The sequence below is a fragment of the Ammospiza caudacuta genome, chromosome 20 (genome assembly GCF_027887145.1).
Source record: "Ammospiza caudacuta isolate bAmmCau1 chromosome 20, bAmmCau1.pri, whole genome shotgun sequence".
Classification (NCBI taxonomy): domain Eukaryota; kingdom Metazoa; phylum Chordata; class Aves; order Passeriformes; family Passerellidae; genus Ammospiza; species Ammospiza caudacuta.
Genome location: NC_080612.1, coordinates 3,580,493 through 3,597,622, shown reverse-complemented (window position 1 = coordinate 3,597,622; position 17,130 = coordinate 3,580,493). Strand labels below are relative to the sequence as shown.

Here is a 17,130-nt window from a genome sequence, read left to right as displayed (position 1 = left end):
GCTGGATCACACCCAGAAAAGGGAAAAGGGATAATTCACCTGCATCATACCCAAGAAGGTGACCTGTGATTCCTAATGCTTGCCATAAATATTACACAGAACAAAAATCTTTTGCAATGGAGGATGAGTTAGATGGATGGATTTTAATCTTACTTTTTTCCATAGACATGCAAGTCTGGGGATTTGTTTCTACAAAGAATGCAAAATGAATCACGTATCGTGTCTGTTATCCACATACACACATTCAAGAAGAAAACAGACTGAGCAGACTTTCAGCCACGCAATGAATGTCTGCAGAAATGTATCTGACTACAGGTCTCTTAAGTCACTTTAATGGTGATGGATATGCAGGAAACTATAATCAATTACTTTGCCCTGAAAATTACAGAGTTATTTTCAAAAAAACTCAACAGGTAACAGTGGTTTGACACAGCACAGCTTAATATTTTTCAGAAGACAGAGATCTTATAATATTTGAGCTTGCTATACACAGAAATTGTAACACTTGAGCAATACCAGTGCAGCTTCTGTATAGTCAGATTGTATAGAACTGGCAGGCAGCTATGAGACAAAAGAACCCAAAGTAAGACAGAGAAATGCATTTGTTAAACAGCAAGAAAAATCTGAACAGGGAGATCTAAGGTCAGATTAGGAGATGGTCTCTAGGTTGATATCTGAGAATGTTTAAAAACTAGCCATGTGCCTCTGCCATGGGCAGCGTGGCCTTCTGTAAGGTACATGCTCTCACACTCTCGGGTTACCCAGAGCTTTGTGCTTCCTCCTCCTCTGGCTCACACCAGCTTAAAAGTCACTGCGTGCTGTGCGGGAGATGTGGTGTGCAGAGAGGTGACAAAGGTGTCACTTGCCTTCTGGATACAGAGGGTGTGTCCGATTCCCAGTATTTCACATAATCACTCAGTAATCATAGAAAACATACTAAAAAATTACTCAGTTGGTGGCCTAAGGGTACAGAGTAAACAACATATTATACAGTCAAGCAGAGCCTCATCCCCCGAGAGTCAGAGTAGCCCAGAGGGAGAATATTGGAAAAATACACTCAGCCTGTGTGTGTTCCCCTGGCTGGCGATCTCAATGGAGGAATGCTTAGCAGCTAAAGGAGACAGACTTGGTTCTTGTACAGAAGGTTCTTTGTGGAGAAGGAATATTAAACAATTTATCTTTTTCTCCTGCCCTTCCAATCTCCCCCAATATATTCTAAACTACACAACAGCATGATCACCCGACAGATGGAGGAAAACCAGTGCTGTGCTTCCAGAGCCCCTCTTCTCTGTTCTGAACATTGAGACTTCACAGGTTGGGGTTTCTTCCCCATCTTGTTCCTTGCTCTTCCTCTCTCCTTCTCTCTTCCTAGAAAATGTCCTGGTTCCCCCAGGGCTCTGCTCCTAATGCTTTCTCCCCAAAGTCAGACCAAACAGCTCCACACGCTCTTCTCCTTCCAAGCCTATTCCCTCAGCAGGTTCTCCTGGGCAGGAGACAGAAGCACCAGGTGAGAAGGGTGACCATAAGAACCAGCTTAAAAAGTGAATTTGTTCATTCACTGCCCTCTTGGTGCTGAGGTAACACAGGCAATATGCCCTAATACCACGGAGGTGGTAACATGAAGAGGGGAGACAACAAAGCTGAGGCTAACACAGGCAAAAGGCCATGTACAGTGTGGGCAGGGCAGAGCCAAAGACAGGTGAGCTGCCGGTGGGCAGCCACAAGTTGTTCTGCCTGCAGCCTCAGCATCTGTGCCAGTCATGTCAGAGCGTTACCCTGGCAAGGGTCACAGTCACCATCTCGGGGTAGAGGGGTGCGGGCTTCCCTCAGGGACAGCAGGAGCACAACCCACCACAAGGCTGGGCAGTGGCAGTGCCCGGCAGCAGCCGAGGCTGTGAGGGACGAGCATCTGAGGCACCCCCGAGCCATGAGGGAAGGAGACCGGGCAGGGGGACAAGGGCTGGACACAGAATCAGGGAACCAGAATGGAGTTGGAAGGGACATCAGGAGATCATCCAGTCCAACCCCTGCCATGGCAGGGCCACCCGCAGCAGGTGACCCAGGGAAGCATCCGAATGACTCCAGAGAGGGACACTCTGCCCCCTCCACACCCTCCACACCAGGTCCCGTGAGGACATCCCGGGCAGCTTGAGGGACGGAGTGGCTGGGGCAGCATGCCCTGGGCGGTGTGAAGGGCAGTGTGAGGAGCGATGTGAGGGGCAGCGTTGAGGAGTAATGTGAGGGGCGGTGTGAGGGGCAATGCAAAGAGCAATGTGAGGACCAATGTGAGGAGCACTGCGAGGGGTGCTGTGAGGACTGGTCTGAGGGGCAATGTGAGGAGCGGTGTGAGGGGCAATGTGAGGAGCAGTGTAAGCAGCAATGTGAGGGGCGTTGTGAGGAGCAGTGTGAGGAGCAATGTGAGGAGCCGCGTGAGGGGCAGTGAGAGGAGCACTGTGAGGAACGGTGTGAGCGGCAGTGCGAGGAGCAGCGTGAGGGGTGCTGTGAGGAGCAGTGTGAGGGGCAATGTGAGGGGCGCTGTGAAGAGCAATGTGAGGAGCGATGTGAGGGGCGCTGTGAGGAGCAGTGTGAGGGGCAATGTGAGGGGCGCTGTGAAGAGCAATGTGAGGAGCGATGTGAGGGGCGCTGTGAGGAGCAGTGTGAGGGGCAATGTGAGGGGCGCTGTGAAGAGCAATGTGAGGAGCGATGTGAGGGGCGCTGTGAGGAGCAGTGTGAGGGGCAGTCAGAGGGGCTCTGTGAGGGGGTGTCACAGCGCGTGCCGGCCGCCCCACCGCGCAGGCCCCCCGCGCATGCCCGAGACTTATTTCGCGCGGCGGGGGCGCCGCATTTCGCGCGCCGCCGGGCGGGGAGCGGGCGGGGCGGCGGTCACGTGAACGGCGCGGGGCCGCGCGGCCGCTGGGGGCGACACCGCGACCGCCCCGCGCGGGGCTCGGCGGGCGCCCCCCGGCACCGGCACCGCCCGGGCGGCACCGAGCCCGCTCCGCACCGAGCCCGCACCGCCGCGCCCCCGGGCACCAGCCGTGTTGTTGTGGCCGCCGCCGCTCCTCCCGGGGGCCGCCTCCCCTCCGCTCGGATCTATTGTCACCAGCACCAGCACCCCCCTCCTCGCCACAATTAATACGATGAATTTGCCATGATTGATCCGTATTAATAGCTGGGGTGGGTGGGCGTGTTTTGGGGCTCTTTTTTTCCTCCCCTTTTTATCTTTTTCCTTTTTTTTCTTCTTTTTATTGTTTGGTTTTGTTTTTGGAGGGGCCGGGCTGGGATCTGATCTCCACTCCCGAGTCCATCCCTTGTCGGTGCCTGAGAAAATTGCATCTGGATGCATCGTTATTATTATTATTGTGTTTGATCCAGGGAGATAAAGGAGGAGGGGGAGAGGAGTGCGTGTTGGTGGGGAGGGGAAGGCTGCACCCTTCCCTGCACACACACACACACACACACATACACACACGCAGACAGAAAGGGAGTTCTGTACATCTACATATATATATTTTTCCCCCCTGGAACTTTTAGTTGGGGAGGGAAGGAAGAAAGAAAATAAATTTTGTGCAAGGAAATACTCTCAGCTCCCTCCTTCCAGCGGGTCTCCTTTCTTTATTTTTTCCCCCCTTCTTCTCAACCTTTTTTCCTCTCTTTCGAAGATCCTCGCCCTCCCAGCCCCTTGATCAAAGCATTCCGCTATTCTGATTTATTGCCTGCTTGGTGAGGCTTTTTTTTTTTTTTTTCCTTTCTCTCCGTGGCTTTTTTTTTTTTTTTTTTTTTTTTTTTTTTTTTTTTTTTACAAAGGCGACCTGAGATCAGCCATTACTTTCCTTGGCTCGCTTATAGGAATCTCTTACATTTGGTGCTTGCTGCTGGTGGTGGTGGAACCGCACTCGGATTCTTTCATCCCCCCCACCCCCTTGCTGTCCTCTCCTCCCTCCCTTTCTCCTTCCCTCTCTCCCTCCCTCCCTCCCTCCCTCCCCCGTTATTCCGCCGGGGGAGCCGGATTTGTGGCTGCGGTGGGGCGGGGGGGGACGAGAGCGAGAGGGAGAGCCGGCGAGAGACATGGATGGCCCGGCGCGATGCAACGGGCTTCGGAAGAAGCGGCGATCGCGGTCCCAGCGCGACCGGGAGCGGCGAGCCAAAGGCGGGCGGCGCGGCTGTGCCGCCGGCGGGGCCGCCGGCCCCGGGGCCGCCGCGCTCTCCTCCTCGGGCTCGGAGAAGGAAGACAATGGGCCCCCGCCGCCGTCCCGGCCGCGGCCCCCCCGGAGGAAGCGGCGGGAGTCCTCCTCGGCCGAAGAGGACATTATCGACGGTTTCGCGATGTCCAGCTTCGTCACTTTCGAGGCGCTGGAGGTAGGAGCGGCGGCGCTTTGTGTGCGCCTCATTGTGTGGGGGCAGCGGCGGGGGAGCCCCCGCGGCGCCCCCCGGACACCCCCCCCCGCCCCTGACCCCGGTCCCCGGGCCGGCCCGCCGGGGGTGCCCGCGGGGGCGGTCCCGCCGCCCCCTCCCCGTCCCCGGGGTGCCCCGCTGCCCTCCCTTCTCCCTGCTGCCGCCGACACCTGCAGCCCGGCGCGCCGCTCCCGGCGGGCGGCGGGGCCGGGGCCATCCCCCCGCGCGAGGAGCGGGGAGTTGTGCGCGGTCCCCCGGCGGCGCTTCCCCTCCCCTCCCACGGATCAAACTTTTCTCGCGCCGCCGTGGCCCGGCGGGGCCGCCCACTCGTGTCCGCGGGGCCGCGCGTGTTCCTCGGGGCGGTCGCGGTGCCGCCGCGGGCGGGGGGCGCCCGGCCTGCCGCGCTCCCTGCCGGCGTGTCACGAGTGGGCCCCGCGGCGGGCGGCTCGAGTCGTCCCCGGCGCGAACCGAGGGGCTGGCAGAGCCCAGGCCGGGCCGGGCGGAGGGAGGCGAAGCCCCGCGGGGCTCCCCGGGCGTCGATTCCCTGCGCCCGGGCCGGCCTCGCCTCTCGGCGCTCCCTCCGCCCAGCCACTCGCGAGCGTGGAACCGCTGTCAGCCCAGCCTGGGTCGCGGTGGTGATGCTGCCATGGAAGGGAACCTCCAGCCTGCGTGCTTGAAGGGCTTTGTTGTTTGCAAGTTCTGATCGGGAGAAGTTTTTTGTGGTGAAAAGGAGATTTATTTGCGTTTACGTGCACTGGAGGCACAACTGGAAGGATGATGAGCTGTCAAAATAAATGTGGAGGTGAAGCTGATTGTTTAAGAAAAAAAAAAATCTGTGTAGCTTTTAAGATGTTTAAATATTTAGCCAGGAATACTTAGTGGATTTTCAGGGTTTTGTTTGTTTGTTTGTTTCATTTTGTTTCGTGTTTTGTAGCCAGATTTTGTCCTTGGTTACACCTGTATCCATCTACACTATGCCTCCAACAGAACTTACTCTGGTGTAATTAAGGGAGGATTTGTTCACTCCAACAAACCTCCACATGGTTGGTGTTAGACTCGTGTAAGCAAAAAGGAACAAATGCTGAGGTAATGTCCAGATACAATTTATCCACCATTTCTCACCTGGTGAGCCCATCCACAAGTGCCCTGCTCAAACCAGAGGGACCAAAAGTGTGAATACATGATTATTGTCAGGGGAGAAATTTGTATGCTTCTGTTTCGGACAAAATTCTGGTTTTCCTCAAACAAAGCCCTAGTTTGTGTCATTTAGCATTTTTATGGGAATAAGGACTTGAGAATTTGGCTGTAGTCCTTTTTGGAGAGGAAGTGAAGAGCAAGTTTAGAACTTGGTAGGGCATTTTAGAAAATGTCTTTATTCTGTTTCACTTCTTATTTGTTTATTTTCTACTTGAAAGTAATTGCTGTGCTCTCTTTGCCAAGCCAAGCATGGCTACTACTTGCATCCTCTCATAATCCTGTATCACTAAAAAGGAGCACAGATACATTACCCAGTTCTGCCAGCTAATATCATGTTCAGATAAAACAATAGCTTGCACACTGAGACTTGACACACTTTTAATGTTCATGTGATAGGTGGCACGTTTTGACCTAACGATTTCATGCTGCGTTAAGAAATAATGTCACAAAATCGTTGTTAGGTGCTTTTTCCTGCAGCTCCGTGTGCACGTTCAGAAACTTGTTTCTGAAGATCAGAGGGAGATGAAGGTGTCTAAGTCACAAGCCCAGTGTGGCAGGAATTGCTCTGTGTGTTGTGTGCAGCAGCCTGAAGCTTTTGTTGTGATTGTGGTGTTGGTGAGGAGGTTGTGAGCGGCTGATGGTGTGAGATAGCCCAGCCCAGTGAGATGTTTAGGTGTTAATGTGTTTGAGTTGAGTCAAGAAGCTTTGGGTGCTGTGGAGACGTGTCCTGGTGTAAATACACCTCATGCTGTGGCTCTGCCCCCAGCTCGTTGGAGGACATGGAGATTTTCCCCAGCCTCCAGAAGACACTCGTGCCCAGAATGTAGATGAGACTTTCTGAGCCCATGCCTTGGGCTTGAACTTCAGCCTTGTTTTGGGCTTAGCACAGCTGAAAGGGTGCAGGGACAGTGTTTTGTCTGCTTGGTGTGAAAAACTGTGAGAAGGAAAGTGCAGAACATTTCACCCACTGGAGGATCTAAGCCATGGTTCAGAAGAGGGGACACAGGTGAATGGTGGTTTGTGCAGGAGGGGACAGCCACTCTGGAGGGACAAGGCTGAGCTCTGCTTCTGGGGACAGCCTTGCAGCTGTAGGGGTGTGAGTTGGCTGGGTGTGAGGTGTCATCCAGGACCTTCTTATGTATCAAGCTGCAAAAAAAGGAGCGAGAACTTTCACACAGCTTGATTTCACCTTTTACTAAATTGGCTTTTACTTTTTACTCTTTACTAAATGGCTTTTACTAAATGTTTTTGCTTTTTGTTGGGGTGACTGAAAAAGCCCAACCTGTGCAAAATACCAGGTTGTGTGAAGCTTGTGGATGGCAAAGGGACACAGGTGCTGCACAAGAACACAGATCCCATACCACTGTAACTTCAGGAGGAGTCATCCAATCTGTTGTGGTTATGTTGATAAAAGTTCCCATCCCTTGAAGCAAAACTTTAACCAGCTCCCACTCTGGGAACTGCTTTTCTGTCCAGGTGCCAGTAGCCTTGTCATACTTCTCAAGTGTAAATTGTTTGGTGTTGAAGTAGAGGCCATCTGCTTCTGGTTATGTGTCTCTGCATTTGTGGCACCCCATACCTTGATGTCTCTAATGTTTGTGTGGGGAATACACAGGATGAGGGAGTTGAATGAAGACAGTGGGATCTCACTGTGGGTTTTTTCCTTCTTGGAGTGCCAGCTGAGCAATTCCAGTGTCATTGCAGATGTGGCCAGACTGATCCTTGCCTGGCCTTGCAAGACTTCAGTGTAGCTGTGTGCAATAGGGGCCTGTCCCCTACACTGGGGAGCATTTTGGAGCCTTGACCTTCAGGAACCAGCCCTTGATGTGTAGTAAAGCAGCTGAGATGTGGTCCTACAATTGGTCACCAGACTCTCCTGTGAGTGGCTTTGCTGGACTGACAGCAGCAAGCCCTGTGGTTCACTCCAGAGCACTTTGCTGCCCTGAGCTCCCCAAATGTCCAGCTTGGAAAAGCAGGAAGGCACAGACACTCTGTACCTGTGTTAGTATGACCAGTGGCTTTTCCCAGCTTGGAGGAGCCTGTGCTGCCCTGCTGGTGTGTTTGTTACCAGCAATAACAGCGTGAGGTTCTCCAAACCCAAGTGGGCATTTTAGACACCAGCTTGACAGGGAAAGGTCATTTCTCAGAATGTGATAAATCAATCCATTGGAGTGACTTTGTCCATGATGTGCTCTGGCAGTGCTGGCAAGGAGGCTTCTGCAGAGCTCTCTGGTGGGGTGAGATTTCAGGCAGATGTTTGTCTCCCTCCTACCCCTGGTGCAGAGGTGTCCAGGCAGCAGACTGACGTGACGTGGCTGTTGACGTGCCGTGCTGAAGATGGTTTGCTGTGATGAGAAAGGAAATCTGACCTGAATGTTAAGATGGCTTAAAGCCTGGGAAGTACTTTATGTTTCCTGAGTCAGCTCTGACCATCCCTATGGAGTAAGCAGTTGGTTTCAGGTTTTCTGAACACTGAGTAAGGTAATGAGTTTTTTCTGCGGATGTTTGTTTAGCTTCAACTCAGGCAGCTCATCTGACAAGCCTGAAATGGGACACAGACATTTATAAAGCCCAGATAGAAGTGGGGTGGGAAGCGGGGGACTCGCATTTAGATGGGGATTCTTGTTTCATAAAACTGTCACAATTTCTCAGTGTGCATTTGCTGAGCTAATTTCTCTTCAGCACACAGGCATTAGTCTGTTTTGAGACCGTGCTAAATTATCATCAGGTAAAGCCCAATATAATTAATTACAAATGAGAAATGCTGACAAATATTTGTCAAGGAGCTGTTTAATGAGCTTCAAATTCTGTGTCAGATGATTCCATCCACCTAGTGTAAATAATTTTTAAGCAATTGTTCCATGGTGTTTGTGTGGTTTAGGCAGATGTTAGCTGCAGCACTTTTACAAGTTGCAGAGATAGCATGAGACTAGATAGAGTAAAGCTTAACAGCTGATCTGGGCTTTGAAATACAGACACGACAGAAACAAAACGTGCAAGTAGCAGGAAGGTTTTGAAGGTCCTGTGGTCTCAGTTGTGTGTCTGTGTGCACTGACAGTGTGGCTCTGTGTATGCATCTGAACGCAGGAATTTGCTTTAATAACTGCTGTGTGATACTCATCTCTAGGCACGGCCCACTGAAAATAGAAATAGCTTGGCTGTGTGACAGCAGGAGCTTTGAGCTGGACACCAGAATGGCTTGGCTTGCTGTGTGCTTTTCCTCCCCAAATCATTCTCTTCTCACCAATCTTCTAGCTGGCCTGATTAGCCTGTTTGCTTAAATTCTTTGAGATTTCAAGCAGGTTTGTTCTGCCTTGTCTCTATCCCTTCATATTTCAAAAGGAATTTGCTCTTCCTGCCTTACCACAGCAGCATCATAACATCAGATGTTTGTTTAGTGTTGTCAGCAAATCTTGGTGGCCCTTCTTGTGTTTATTGACTGCTTAGATGCTTAGGTGTTTGTCCCAGTCTCTGTTTGCACATGCAAGTCTGCAGATTTAGACCAGCAGAGAAAAGAAGGGAGTAACTAAATGAAGATATCTGGGGATGAGGAGAGGCATTAAGTTTTGTGTGACACTGGGATATCATACCAAGCGATGCATTTATTATTTTCACTGCGTATTTAGAGGAAACAGTAAACTGACCTGAGATTAAATTTTGAGATAACCTTGACAGAGCAGCTGACTATCTTGATGAAAACCTCAGTGACCAGACCTGAAAAAGCAGCAACTCGGACTGAAAACAGCAGGATGCATATTCCACAAAAGGAATGTCTAGGCTGAGGTTTGAAACAAATGTTGCTGTCATTTGGGTACCTGAATACTTTAAAGATACTTTAAAATTATTTTGAAAAGCCTGGTAGTTTTCAGGGAGGCAAGGCACTCCTAACTCCAGCTGATTTCAGTAGCTGCTGGAGAGCTGAAGCTGTCTCTTCGGGCAGATAATGACCAAGGATTGAGATTGTTGCATAAATATTCTTTTAAGCTCCTGAAGGTAACCATGTAATGAAGGTGGGGATTTTTGCCATTCCCATAGGTGGTAGTAGGAAGCACAATGGCCTTGAGTTGAAGAAGGAACAGTTTAAATTATAAGGACAAGTTCTTTTAGGTGAATGTGATTCAATTAATCTCCACTAGCACCGCTCTTTAAGATTAGCACTAACGAGAAATTCCCTGCACATCAAAAGACAAAAGACACCCTTACCCTCGCTTCTCTTGGTTTTTTTTGGTTTTTTTTTTGTTTTTTTTTTTTCCTGCTATTTGGGGGAGTAAGTAAGCCCTTTCTGATTTAATTCCTGGGGCTTTTGCTGGCACTGAAGGAGTGTGAAGTGCAGGGCAGTGGTGGAGTCACCATCCCTGGAGAGAGTTAAAAGAAGTGTTCATGTGGCACTTGGACACATGGTTTGCAGTGGGGCTGCCTGTGCTGAGTTAATGGTTGGACTCTCTGATCTTTGAGGCCTTTTCCAACCTAAACAGTTATATGATTCTATGATTTATAAAATAAGGGTAAAGGATCAGGAACTTGGAAGGAAAATGATCATTAGGGAAAGGCAAAAAAAATCATCAGAAAGACATCAAGGGTCTGAGTAATTGAAAGATTGACTTGCAACACTGAGATCAATAGAGAAATAGCAGGGGCTGTATGGGAACACAGACAGCCAGAGTGGGATGTTGTTACCAAAAGTGGAAGTTTCAGGAAAGATCCATTGCTGTGTACAAAAATGCTCCTTGGTGAGAGTCCTGCTGTCAGTTCTAAGGGGATACACTCAACCGAATCTGTCCCTACTTAAGGAGTCATTAATCCTGGTAACTTCAGCTGGGAGGAAGGAGAAAGATTCCTCTCTCACTGAAGATCATCCCTTTTCCCCCCAGCTCTGCTACTCTTGTTTTTTTGGGTTTTTCTGAACACCTATCAGTTTGACTGGGACACCCTACCACATTACACTGGGGGTCTGACCTGCAGCATTGTAATTATCTGCAGCTAAATTAGAAGTTTAATCTTTGTTCTGAGCAACAATAAGTTGAGTCAGATAGGTTTTAAAAATAGCCCAAGCTCAAGTTTAGTGAAGTCTCAAATGCAATTAATAAAAAGGTAATGGAGTTAGGAAGTTGCAGGCTGAAATGTGGAAATGTTTAACTCTCAGTTTTCCTGCACTTGAACTGCAGTGTTGCCTTGTTCTGCAAGAAAGAATTGCTTCCAACATTTCTGTCTTTTTGTGCATCATCCTTATAATTTATCAGTTCAGTATCTTGTGTTCTTGTTGGGGTTTGGCTCTGTATGTGCCACAAATTACCAGCTGCTTGCATTTTTTTGTATAGTTGGTTTGTTGTCGTTTTGACTCAGTGCCAAGCCATGGTGAAGACCACTTCAGAACATCATAGTCTTCTAAACTCCTTTGTTGTAAAATGGATATGAAAATCCACTTTGTAAGTAATGAGGAATGGCTAATGCAGGTAGGGATTTGTTTTGCTGTAGCAGCAGAACGTGCAGTGGCAATTTGTCAGATCCCCAGCTCAGCTCTGCTCTACTGTTTGCCTTTAAATAGTGTGTTACCTTAATGTCTTGAGATTTTTCTCCTTGTATCTTGGCAACACTGCTGCTGAACTTCACACACTCATGTGGTGGAGAGAGAAGGTTTTAGCCAAAAGGTTATGTCTTCAGTCTGGTAAATACTATAGCCAGGAGTTATATAGGAGTTTTGGTTCTGTCATCCTCTGTGCAGTAATGGTGGAATAAGTCAGCAGAAGAAGTGGATTATCCCGTGGCCCTGCACATACTATTCTGTTTGTGAGGTTCTACTCAGGAGGTTTAATTTTATCATTGTCCATATGCTCCATGTGGATTTACTTGGTATTTGGTGTGCATCTCAGTCCTGCTGTTTTTAAAATGTCCCGAGACAAAGGCACAGGAGATGTGCAGAGGTGTGCTGATATCTGATGTGCTCAGGTTCTGGCTGGCTGAACTTCTGATTGTGTAATGCTGGCTGATGCACTTATTACTGATATGATTAATGCAGCAGCTCCACACAGGAACAGTTACTCAGAGCCATGCAGGAGTTCAGCTCCGTGCTCTTTCCAGGAATGATCACCCTTTAATCTGGCTCACATGTGTTTGCCAGCTTCCTAAAGTGGAAACTTCTTCTCCTCTACAGTTTGTGCTCTTATAAATTGTCTCTTTTCCTACTTTTATTTGGTACCAAAGGAGACTTAATGGTTTGAGAATAAAACTGCTGTCAGCTTATCCTCTCCATCCAGCCACAAGCTTGGACTTGTCCTTTGTTAGATGAGCCCATGAAAAGAGGCAAACACTTTCAGCCTTTGGGACAAGCCCTGTGCTGAGCATCATTTGTGTGAAGCCACCTGGAGCAGGTTTGTGGATGGTGCAGGATGACAGTGAACACCAGAAGCAGACAGGAGGTTCTAGGTTAGATTAACATTTGTGTTGGGGAGTTACAACTGTGTTGCCTCACAGTTGTATCACACTTTAAAACATGCTGTACACTCCCATGGAATTAAGTAGTGGTCAGATCCAGACCAAATTCATGAAAGTTTTTGTCATAGGCTGACCATGAGAGGAGCAGTGTTTTAGAGAAGAGTGTGTAATACCTGGTGCAGGTACCTGCTAACCTGTCAGTGGAATCCAGAGCCACTGTTACCTGTTCCCCTAGGTGCAGGTTTGGGTTACCATGTCTCAGAACACCCATCCTTGGGGACCCATGTTGCCCTAGAGTGTCCTACACCTGCTTCTAACACACCCTTCCTGGTGTAGTAAAGGCATTTTAATTCCTTTACCTGTGAAGTGGAACCAGTGAGACAGAAATTGTTGCCACTGACTTCTCCAGGACCACACTTGGGTGGCTCTTGGGTACAGGAGAGCAGGGTACAAAACCTGTGTGGTGAAACTTCTCCCTCCTGGCAAATCCTGACAGCCTGTGTTTTGTTGTTTGCACACCATTTCCTATTTCTGAGACTGAGATGAGTTACAAACATGGTGATAATTGCTCTTGGCACTGATTTTTGTTTATTTTCTCTCTGGAAGTCCTGAGTGACCGGAGACCTTTCAGTCTGATAATCTGTTTAATTTTTTTGTCTTTATGAGACATCTACTGCTGCAGAAGGTGGGAACAGAGGGTAGGTGGCTGAAGAACCTGGCTCCTTGCTTACATGGATGGTGGGAATGGTAGAGGGGTGGCCAAAGGACCTGACTCATTGCCAGGAATGTGACTTTGGTCTTCATGTGGCTCCTGATGACTTCTGTCACCTTCCTCTTGTCCCCTGCACATCCAGGTGTTTAGCACCACATGCTTCCAGAGGGTTCCATCAGTGTCTTCCAGGGCTCCTCCAGAACCTGGGATCTATTTCCCAGTTTCCAGAAGGAGCTGGGAGATGCTGCTTGTTGCAGGAGCTGGGTAACACACGCTCTCCAGCTTGCCCCAGACTGTTGGGCATGGCTGGCATGGTGTGGCATCCATCAGAGAGGGCACTGGTGGAGATCCGAGGCAGTGAAAGTAGTTTTGACCTCCGAGGGGTCTGTGTGGTGAGAAGGCAAGGGAAGAAGTGCTGCTGTTGTTGGGATCAATTTATGTTCTGGCTCTGTTGGTGTTGTGGGGTTTAATGCATGTCAAGGGCACTTTGACCTTTGAATGGAATCTTTTGGTGTGAATTTGTGTCTTTTCTTCTCTCTTTTCTCCCCTTAAAGAAAATTCAAAATAAATACTGAAAATCAAAACCATCTGTTTTGAGAGGACCAAATTGCCTCTCTTAATTTTATGGGATTTGGATATTACTGAACGATTAGAAGTCCTACTAATTTTTACTATCTGGCTATTGTGCTTGTAGGCAATGACTCTGCTAGCATTAGTCATTTTAACTATGGAAAAAAAATAATAAAAATGCAATTAATGTAGCTCAACAGCTGAATCTGCTGGACTTTTAAAAAAAGAGGGAAAAAAAGTAAATTTTAATGAGTTCTGGGATCATAAAGATACATCTGGTGGATGGATTAGCCAAGTTTTCAACCTCAGAATGTGTATTGAGAAACTCTGTGAATTATGTAGCTACAAAAGAGGATCTCTGCATGTTTATAAGGCCTCAGTGCAATCTCCTTCTATTTGCCTAATGACAAACAGACATCTCACTGAGGTGCAGCCCAGAACACACAAGGGCTGAAACAGCTCCCTAAGCTGAGAATATTTGTATTGGGGATGCTGCTACTAGTAAATATTAGAGAATCCATTAAATGTAGAGAGGAAAATATTTTGGTATTGGATGAAAGAAAAGAGAAGGAAGGGAATGAAGTGGGGTAGAGAAGAGAGGGAGAACTGCAATTTGAAATGAACATGATGTGTGGGCTAAGATATTGTGCCTCCACTGCTGAACCAGAAAATTTATAACAACTGTTTGTCATGTGTATGTATTTATAGCCATTCACATAATGAAGAAGTTTCATGAGGTTGTAATAACATATCAAGATGGATGTAATTAAAACAGAAGCAAATTGACACCTCTAGATTAAAGGCAAACTCTAAACTAATACACCTGTATGCTGTCACTTATGTATTAGTTGTCTGGGGCAGTCTGCCAGATATGCAAATAAAAAGGCATTGGCAAATTTCCTTGGATGTGTGGTTATGAAAAACCCAACTATTTAATCATTTACCTAGCCCTGCTCAGCTTTGCAGCAAGGGTAGAATTTAATAATTTGGTGTCACCATGGTTTGTGATGGGCAGAGGGTTAAAGGCAGCAGGGTGAGGGGAAAGGAGCAGGGATAAGTGCAGGGCAGGGGCTGTGCAGCTGGGCAATAATGTTCTTTACAGAGGGACCCTTCCCTCAGCAAAGAGGTGCCAGCTGCTCCATCGCAGCTCTGCCCCGACTCTTGAAGCTCCAGGGCACTGAAGAGTCCTTGACACTGACACTCTGTAGCTTTTGAGCACAGTTCAGTGCTTTTTGAAACCTGCCCTGTAACAACAGGCTTTGCTTCTGTCATGCTGCAGGTGCAAACTTCTGAAATTTATCCTTTTGCACCAATTCAGATCTGATGGAAATCGTTACTAGGTCTTTGAAATGGCTATAGAGTTGCTTAGGAATTTTACCTAAGACTATTTTTCAACTTGTTTCAATTTGCAGAAGCCTAAAACATTTCCAGTGGAGTTGTGGACATCCATTTCAGCCTGTGGTCAATAGATCTGCTCTCCTAATTAACGCTCAGGCTGCAAACTGCTGATGTCAAACAGCCTGGTGGTATGGAGCAGGAAGGGAATTACTTGCCTTGTTAGTTCCAGGGCTGTGAATGGAAACGCCAGCCTTGCTTTTGGGTAATTCACACCCCAGATAACCTGCATTCCTCTAAGTGCCTGGGGACAGAAACAAGTCTGCATGTGGCTTGTGAGTAACCCTGTGGCTGGTGATGAGGGTCTGCTGCTAAACCCTGATGTCTGTGCCTCCAGCACCTCCTCCCTGAGTGGGAAAAGTGCTATCTTTTGTGGCTTCCTCAGATGGTTGCTTAGATATGTAAAACTAGTTATAAGTGGGTTGATACTATGGGAGCTCTGGAGAGCTCAGTGAAACCTGAAGTTCTGGAGCTCAGTTTTGAATTCAGGCTTGAAGTTTTTTGTCCCAGCTGGGGATGAAGCACAAGAAAATCCCACTGGAGTTATGCAGAGTGGGAAATTGTGCTAAATGCACCAATTTCCAGGGAGCTGATGGCATAAAAACTCCAATTGGCAGTTCTGTTAGATTTCTGAATTAAAGAGGCTCCTTTTTTAGTACATCTGGACATTAGGGATCACTCATACGAGGTACATGGCTTCAAAGTGATTTCAAATGGTAGGATTTTTTTGTCTTCAATATTTCAACAACTTTTCTTCCACCTTTAATCTTTCATGAGCCGAAGCTTCAAAAGATAATTAGTAAAACATGCTTTTATCTGCATTTATCTCAAAACATGATTAATTTTTTAACTGCAATTATAGCAATCATTTCAAGTTTACTTTATATTAATGAGTAAAGGATTTTTTTGTGAGAGCCTGAGCCTAAATATGGCTATATTGGCTGAGTTGAGAGGTGCATTTATGAGTGTGCTTTTGTTTTCATTGCTAGGGATTGAATTTCCGGTTCCAGGAAGTAATATTTCACATGGATTAAAGTCTTTGAAATGCTTTTGCCCAGATTCACTAGACCATTTTGAGGAGCTGACAGTGATAAGACCTGGATCATGCACTTTGCAGGACCTGGCTACTGAACACCCAGTTCCATGTTTCCCTTCTGTTGGTGATTTTTGCTCCATGCTGTGCATGTGTTCCTTTGCTTGTTGCCCTTGGCATTGAAATGTAAGATATTTGATGGAGACAGTTTGTTGTTAATGAATTAGCAATGAACTTGTAAGCTTTCACCTTTACCATTCCTGTCTTTGTCATAGGCAGCTTAAGAAATTTTTTATTACTATTTTCACTTCTAGGAGAAGTAGAAATATGTTCATGTCTGTTCCTGTCTTTATTACTGCTACTAATACATGCAGAACTGTCCAACTGGTGTCCTGCAGCCTGGATCTGCCTGTAGGGCCTGAGTGTGGCCCCAGAGCCCCATGAAAATTGTGGGACTGGCACAGAGATGTCCCCAAACAGGTCCCATTGCAGAGCCTTCAGAAGCAATGAACCACTGCAGAGGACTACTGGAAAGAACACTATTAAACCTCTTTTTCACTAGAGTACAGCTTTTGCATAGTTTTGCCCTATGAATGCTGCTCCTCAGCTCTGGCTCCTGCTCCTCCATCAACAGGAGGCAGAGATTTTGGGTTAGGGCTGCAGTTTCACTCCTTTCCTAAGGAAGCAGGCACAGAGCAGCCCTGGGGCTGCTGGAGGTGATGCTGGGCTGCTGGCATGGCCCCAGCCACCACAGGCAGCAAGGTGAACAGAGCAGGCCTCTGAAACTGCTATCACAAGGGCAAGGACAAGAGAGGTTTTGTGGGTTTTTTTGGGATTTTCTGTTGTTTTTTCCCCCTTGTTTCCCTTTATTTAGGCCCTGGTCCTGGATGTCAGACAGGATTTGGAGTAAGCAAGCACAGCCTTGGTTCATGTCTGATTTTAGCTTCTAAACTGGAGTGCAGCTCCCCTGGCCTGTGGTCCCTGGGGAGGTGGATGGGCTGGTGCTGCAGCAGTGAATTGGGCAGCTGCATAGGAGAGCACACGAGTGTAAAATCAGATTTCTGATAAACCCAGGTCTCTAAGTCCCTTGAATGGGCAGCTTTGCTGTGAATGGCCTCGTGAGGTCTGCTGTGGCTGCTCTCTTTGTTTGGTACTCTGACAAAAAATTGCTCTGGTGTCCTTGTTGGCATATTTTTACATCTGTTATCCATATTTTTGATTTGTTCTGGCTGCAGTCTTATTTTGTTTTGCAGAATCTACCTGGGATTGGGACCGAGATATATGTTTGCTAAGGCAGATTTGGAAATTGTGTTGTTGAAATACAGCCCATATGGGCCATTGTAAAATGGTTACTGCAGCATATAATTGCCTTCACAATGATGTGCTTTGTCATTTT

General features: G+C 47.9%; 1 protein-coding gene across 2 annotated transcripts in view; it reads left to right on the top strand.

Annotated features, from left to right (window-relative positions):
* Positions 1-4,068: 4,068 nt before the first annotated feature.
* Positions 4,069-17,130, top strand: part of AUTS2 (activator of transcription and developmental regulator AUTS2) — an 803,165-nt gene continuing 790,103 nt past the window's right edge. For both annotated transcript variants that reach the window (XM_058817763.1, XM_058817762.1), the window contains exon 1: positions 4,069-4,359. In XM_058817763.1, the coding sequence (XP_058673746.1) occupies positions 4,069-4,359 (291 nt within the window). The remainder of the gene's footprint in view (positions 4,360-17,130) is intronic.